Genomic DNA, 7,398 nt, shown 5'->3' on the forward strand with positions numbered 1-7,398 from the left:
GTATAATCCCTCCCTTTCCGTTTCTCTTACAGCAGTCCGCGCGTTGGCCATCTTGTCCAACACACTTACTCATTGAAGGCATCGATTGAATCCCGCATTAAGTTATAAATCATTCATCGGGTGTTACCTTGTTCTGAGAGGACATTAGATCTTTTTCGTCAACTCGTGTTACTTTTCGGATATAATATATGGATGTCGGATATAATTTGATGGCGTTTAAGTTGTAACATTTTGATTGTGTGAGCTACATAGCTTGCTAGCTACTCTGCTAATTTCCCGCATATTGCCGCTCGACTGAGGTAGCTATAGCCACAGCCATGGCAAACAACGCAATTGTCGGGAATCAACAGCAACAGCAGGCCGTGAATAAACCCACCTCGGGGAAGCATGGGAATGTGTTGCCGCTCTGGGGCAACGAGAAAACAATGAACTTGAACCCCATGATCCTCACGAATGTGCTCTCATCTCCATATTTCAAGGTTCAGTTGTATGAACTCAAGACATACCATGAGGTTGTGGACGAGATCTACTTCAAGGTAACGAATGAAAAATAGCCAACATTAGCCGGCTAGCAGCCATTTAGCTTGCAAGTTGAAGCCATTCGACGAGCTAGCATGCTAATTATACTTCATGTAGGTTATGTTTATGAATATTATAGTGTAACGTATTCATAATTGGGTCAGTCTCAATCGTTCCTGGTGGGGCTTTGACCGTTGTTTTTCTGGTATGCACTTCAGGATAAACAACGCCAGGCCATCGATGCTAGCATTCAGCCTCGCTAGCACACGCATCTTAGCGTTGACGTTATATGTTAGGTAACTCTTCTGTCTTAGGTAACAACTGTGTTATGGGATTATGTATTTTGTCTCTGTGTAAATACACGTTTAAACAGGACACTGACTGCATCATGTGGTAATTGAAATGTAGGGAAAATGCTTCTGAGGTAAGAGTTTTTAGAAAAATATCATTCACTATAGCTTGGAGCCTAGCTATCGATACAGATGGCTAGCGTTACCATATGCCCAGCCGTGCTATGTTGCCAGGATGTGGACTGCAGCGGAAGTACAACGTTATAGCGTGTAATTGACTAGGCCTGCTAGCTCGTCGGCTAAGTATTGATTGGCTAATTTGAGAGTTTAAGATCCTGGGCCAAGCGATACTCTTTAACAGAGTTGCTCTGTCTTATCAGTCTGACTGATATCGCTAAAATGCTCGGAGTAATGAATGAAAACCTTGGAGATATTGGTACTTCGCTCATCTCTAATCGCTATAGAGTTAGAAATGAATTCCAAGATGTCGACCAATCAGGAAACACTCTTTTAAAAGTTATTTTGCATGTCTGCAGTGAGTTGACCGAATGGGCATAATTTTATAGTATGGGGGAGTGGCTGAGATTTGCTGGAAATGCCAATGTCACTTGCAACACCCATAACTGCACTACAAAGAATATCTCGACTTGGGCTAATGACTGATAATCTTTAAACTTCACCATGTTATGCCTTCTGCAGGTCTTGCATGCGGAGCCCTGGGAAAAGGGAAGCAGAAAGACCGCAGGCCAGACAGGCATGTGCGGCGGGGTAAGTAGAAGTACGTGCCTCTGAACCCTAATTCATCACTTCGGTGTGACTACATGTTGAGCAGAGAACATAAAACATTAACAGTTCCCAGTGGAATGTGAACTTTACACCCGGTTCATTCTCAAAGCAGAGAACTTAAAATGAAAGTGTAAATGTAAAGTCACGAAACACTTCTGTTCTGCAGGTCCGAGGCGTTGGAACCGGAGGTATAGTCTCTACGGCATTCTGTCTGCTGTACAAGCTGTTTACCTTGAAGCTGACCCGCAAGCAGGTGATGGGCCTCATCACACACACTGACTCTCCCTACATCAGGGCTCTTGGCTTCATGTATATAAGGTGTGCATCTGCTTAACTCGTCCCCCACTACTAAAACATTATCGTCAAGGCAGCGCCATTATTGGAAGTCCAGTCTCACCAAATGCCCATTGTCCTTCTGTCATAGGTACACACAGCCACCTTCTGACCTTGTGGACTGGTATGACGGTTTCCTTGATGATGAGGAGGTATGTGGACATGGGTAATGCTTTTACAGATTTCTTCTGTTGATGCTAAAGTAGTGCATGGAGGTTATAATTCATTCTAGTCTTGTTTGTATTGTGATGCACATAGCTGATATTCACCTTTGCATTCATTTGGCCTAATGAGTTTGTCGCGAGTGGAATAGATAATAATGCTGCTCTGATGCTGGTTGGTCAGGGTAAGTATTAATAGAATTTGAAGTAGTGAAAGTTTAAAAGGCATGCCATGATTTTTTTTTCTTTAATCCTTGATTCTGAGATGTATTCAGGACTTGTTGCACCACATTGATCTCTATTAATTGCCAAAACAATTGCACTGTCCCAGTGAAATTTGGTTGTTCCATCACCAGTTCACCAGTTCACCAGCTAAGTACTTGAACCGCTTTTGAACTTAGCACTTGAACCTACCCTAAATGTTTTAACTGGATAAATTATTGGAACATTACAAGGTGGCTCACAAGATGATTCAGTCTAAAAGTCATCTTTCGCATTCCATGTGTCTTTATGGTTAGTTTTCGTGAGAACCCGTAAGAACTGTGGTTGTCTGGCTTGGCTACCTGTAGAATCTGCCAGCCATTTCCACACAGCCTGGGACACAGGAGTCTTTCAAAAAAAAAAACTAGCTAAATTTGTTTCCTATACGTGTCCGCTTCAAACAATTGATCCAAATAATACGATTTCTGGCCCTCTTGTGCATTGACTATTTGGCTCGCTGTGCAACCAGGCCTCCCTCCCTCTCATTTGTTTTTGTTTCTTTATTTTCTTGACACATCAAACACATCTCATGAAACCCACACCCACCTGGCTAATTTCCGATGTTTTCTCCTTTAGATGGTCCTTGTGCAGCAGGTGAATTGGATATTGTATCTCAACACAGTCGGTTTGCGTGTGTGAGTGCAAAGCGGCTGTTCTACCCATTCAGACTTGGTCTCCATGTTGCTGGTGGTGTACAACTCTCTTCCTCTCCCTGGAGTGCTTGCACTGCGCGCCCCCCAGACTCTCAGCCCCCCCTCCCACCCCAACCCACTCCCCTCGCGGACCTTTGGCCTAAAAGAGATTGAGAGAGATGTGAAGCCCATACATGATTGTGTAATGATGGCTACTTTTATTGTTACATAATTTTTTCTTTCCAAGGGGGAGATTTTTGGGGAGCCTGCAGTGTAAACACACCCGAAAGAGGATTGAGTTTAGTTGAGTTAAAAAAAAAAAAAAAAAAAAGAAATCCATTCTCATTCAGCCTATGTCCTCAGTCCAATTTATCCAGCCATTGTAACAGTTGCTTTTGTCTTAGTATTAAGCTAGATGAAGACAGAGGTGAAGTGTCAGTATTTGGTCATCACAAATACTATTTCTTTTTTTGTTTTGATATCTGTTTCACAAATTTCCTTCAAGAAAAAATGTTACAATGAGGGTTTAGTGAATCAGTGTAATACAAGTGTTCTTCTTAAGATGTGAACTTGGTGAAGCTGTGTCATGTCAAGCTGCATCATTAAAGTTTTTTTTGGCGCTTGCCTCGGCAGGAGCTGGACGTGAAGGCCGGCGGGGGCTGTGTTATGACCGTCGGCGAGATGTTGCGGTCCTTCCTGACCAAGCTGGAGTGGTTCTCCACGCTGTTCCCACGCATCCCCGTGCCTGTACAGAAGATGATCGATCAGCAGCTCAAAGCACGGCCCAGGAAGCAGCCGCCGAAGGAAGAGAAGACGGAGGAGCCTGCGGCAGAGTCAGCACGTCAGGGCGAACGAAAACGCTCGCGGTGGGTGATGTGGAAAAATATATAACCTCACTGATGTCTTTCGGATGGCAAGATCTCTAACAACATCCAGTCATTTTGAGAATTGAAGGGAGGTTTTTTTTTTAGCAAACCAGTCATATTTCCCAAAGTGCTGTACAAAGTAATGTTGAAAAGCAAAGCATCAGGCTTCATCATTCAGCTGGTCTTTTCCAGCCTACCTGTCTGACCCAATGGGAGTTTCTTTTATGTCCTCCTTAAGCCATTGTCAGAACTGAGGCCTATAGGAATAGACAAGTCATGGTTATTTATATACTGGCACTTAGCTGTGCTGTACAAGTGGGGACAATTTGGGTTTTAAAAAGTAGTTGATCCGTCCCAGTTTATCTGTCACTACTCTTGTTTCGACTCATAGCTTTGTTCTGTGTCCTGTAGGACTCCCAGTCCCAAGCGCTCCCCCGACCGCTCCCGTTCCCGCAGCCACCAGAGAGAGCGCCGCGGCGTCAGCTTCGATCACGAGCTGGAGCGCGAGCGAGACCGCCAGCGCAAGGAACGTGAGGGCAAGGACAGGGACCGGGGGGACAAGGACAAGGACAGGGACCGGGGGGACAGAGACCGGGATCGAGAGAGGGAGAGGGGAGACCACGAGCGGAGACGCTCCCGGAGCATAGAGAAACGCAGCCGGCGAAGCTCCAGCAGGGAGCATCGCAAGGAGAAGGAGAAGGAGCGAGAACGTGATGGAGAGAACGAGCGCAGTCGGCGGAAGGAAAGGGATCACCACCACGAGCGTGAAAGGGACAGAGATAAGGACAAAGACAAAGAGAGAGAGCGTTCGAAAGACAAGAGGAGCAAAGGGGAGAACGAGGAGCGGAAGCATCGGGACGAGCGCGAGGAGAAGACGCGCCACAAGGAGGAGAAGAAGAGCAAGCGCTCGAGTCGAAGCCGTAGCAAGGAACGCAGGCACAAGGCCGAACGCTCCAGCAAGAAGCGGTCACGGAGCCGCAGTCACAGCCGGCACGAGCAGCCAGACGAGAAGGAGAAGGAGAAGGATCGGGACCGTGGCAGGAAGAAGGAGAGCAGCCAGAGTGGCGAGCGAGAGAAAGAGCGCGCGCACAAACGCAGCCGCAGCCAGGAGCGCGTGCGCAACAGGCGCAGCCAAAGCCCAGAGCGTCGTGGCGATGGCTCGCCTTGATGACAGCCTTGACCCCCGACCCAATCCAATCCAACTTGCCCCCCCATTCACCTCAGTTGGCCAGCTCTTCGCATCAACATCCTTTTTATTTTTACCACCTTGCTTCTTTGTTTTATTTCCGTGTTTCCTCACCCGTGTCTAAGGACAGTGAAAAGTAAAGGACAAACGACGGCATTGGTGCAGCAAGGGACCATGTATCCTGGTTCTCCCACTGTTGTGCCTCTGTAGATACCTCCCTGCACCTGTAGTCTCCTCCCCAGCACAAGAGCTAACTTGAGAGGGAAAAAAAGCTCCTTGTTTGTTTCTTTTCCCCTTTGTAATTGTTCCGATTTTATTTCAGTTTTCAACAATCCTCTGAAATGCTTTGTACATAAAGTTCTGAGAATGTTTTGAATTGTACGGAGCAACCACGGATTTGTACAATGCACTGAGCTGTGCTGAAATTGTGTTGTGTTTGGTTCATTGCTCTGTTGCATTTCGTTTTCTAATAAAATACTTTTATGAAAGTGGAAATGTTTCTCTTAAACTAACATTATATTGGATATGGGCACTGTCATATTCTCTGAAGGACAGGTAGACAACTGAAAGAACTTGGAGAATGGGGTTATTTTAAAACTTAATCTACATCGACATTTCTGCAGGTGATTTGAATGGAGACATCTTATGTGTTTTAGAGTTTATTTCATATAGAATCTTTCACATTTTAATTTAATTGGTTAATGTACAAAATAAGCCAGGGGTCTTCACTCTGGCAAAGGAAATATACTATATTTGGTATTCAGTTTTTCAAAGACAGAAAAAAGAAAATATTTGCAGATACATCCATGCGTCATTCATTTGTTGCAATATAAAAATCTCCAGGTGTTTGGAAATGTCTTCATAAATGTACATCAAGTTAAAAAACAACCTGAAAATGCACGACAAAAAGAAATATCAAAAGAACAGTAGATAAATGTAATAGGCTTTGATTTCAGATATATTGCAAGTAAAAGTTTCATTTCTGGGTGTTTAAAGTTCAGTCAAGCGATAAACCCTGTCTGGATGGGGCAATTGCTCTGTCAGTTAGCATTTGGTTAGTTTAGCTGCGATATTGTAACTATATTTCTTAAACCGGATGTTTAACACCAAAGTCCTCTTCACGCTTATACTAATCCGTCTGGAAACCGGAACATCGATATCCAGACATTGTTAAAAGAGTGCCACTTGTTGATACCCTACTATTTGACAGAAGATATGAAAAAAGAATGGAACTTAATGATGTCATTAACTTAGATCCATGCAAATATCAATATACTAGTATTGAAATTACTATACAGGCTATTAATAGTAATACATCATGACATGCCTACATGGGCAAAACATATACAATACATAGCTTACAAGCCTGCCGTTTATGTACTGAATGTAATATCGGTCTAATTCTGGGGGAAATGGTTCTAATCTGTCTTTAAACCATCATCGCATCAGGTTTAAATTAAAACGCACAAAAGCGACCTCTAGTGGCATTTTCTTTTCATGATGACAGCAATTGAAACCACACGTGTTCATGACATGGCAATGGGTTTAAGAAGCCACGTGACTTATAACTACAGAACCCCCGCCCCTATGCTTATAGAGATTAAGAAACCCTGCTTGTTACAAAGTGACTACCCCAGTCTTTGGCACTGTACACCCACAACCCTATAGGCTAAGTAATTGATAATGCCCTTCCAAAAGGCTTTAGAGAGTACTGTCCCTGTCCCAGAGAATAGCATTCGTATGCTAGTATAACTATATTCTATGTAATGACAGTGCCGTTTCAGATGTTAGCGTCTGTCGTGGCGCACGCTGGCTCTGAGTACAGGCTACTAATGAGCGAGTCCATGACAGCCAACACGCTGAAGCAGTAGGATGTGGCGGGCTTCAGGTCGATCACGTCCGAGGCCTCGCTGTAGATGGACGTCACTTCGGGCCTGAGCGGACGGGCGGTGAGTTGCTCTCTGACTCGCAATTTGTAGTAGGACGCCCCCGGCACAGGAGTCCACTCCACACGTATCGAGTCTGCCATAACCCGGGTTACTGTCAGCTCAGGGGCGGGTAAAACACCTGCAGAGAGAAATATCAATGAGTCTTTCAGAACAGAATATTTTGAATGAACTTCATACAAAGCCGGATGATTATCCTGTTGATCATTATGATTTAGAGAGGAGGCAGGTTAGTTTATGCCAGTATAAAATATGAAATTCCTGAGTCTTGACTCACCAAGATCTCTTCTTCTACGCTGTAGGATCTCTGCAGAAGTGAGCAACAAACAAGGCACAAGCCATCACCAACACTGCAATGGTCTTACTCAGATTTGACATCTGTACAATCAAGCATCCAGACAAGACACTGACCCCAAGG

General features: G+C 44.6%; 1 protein-coding gene across 1 annotated transcript; it reads left to right on the forward strand.

Annotated features, from left to right (window-relative positions):
* The first annotated feature begins 31 nt into the window (after window positions 1–31).
* On the forward strand, window positions 32–5,525 carry prpf38b (pre-mRNA processing factor 38B). Its single transcript, XM_012835347.3, has 6 exons — window positions 32–536; window positions 1,509–1,577; window positions 1,762–1,913; window positions 2,020–2,080; window positions 3,616–3,848; window positions 4,260–5,525. Exons 1-6 carry the CDS (start codon window positions 318–320, stop codon window positions 5,014–5,016), a joined length of 1,491 nt encoding a protein of 496 aa, XP_012690801.2. The 5' UTR covers window positions 32–317; the 3' UTR covers window positions 5,017–5,525.
* The last annotated feature ends 1,873 nt before the right edge of the window (window positions 5,526–7,398 follow it).

Source organism: Clupea harengus, chromosome 22 (assembly GCF_900700415.2).
Source record: "Clupea harengus chromosome 22, Ch_v2.0.2, whole genome shotgun sequence".
In the NCBI taxonomy this organism is placed as follows: domain Eukaryota; kingdom Metazoa; phylum Chordata; class Actinopteri; order Clupeiformes; family Clupeidae; genus Clupea; species Clupea harengus.

Bases quoted from the DNA above. Each gene is read 5' to 3' on its own strand.
- prpf38b (XM_012835347.3), top strand. From the start codon at position 318: ATGGCAAACAACGCAATTGTCGGGAATCAACAGCAACAGCAGGCCGTG. The intron at 537-1,508 runs GTAACGAATGAA...TGCCTTCTGCAG, and splicing joins TGGACGAGATCTACTTCAAG to GTCTTGCATGCGGAGCCCTG. The intron at 1,914-2,019 runs GTGTGCATCTGC...CTTCTGTCATAG, and splicing joins CTTGGCTTCATGTATATAAG to GTACACACAGCCACCTTCTG.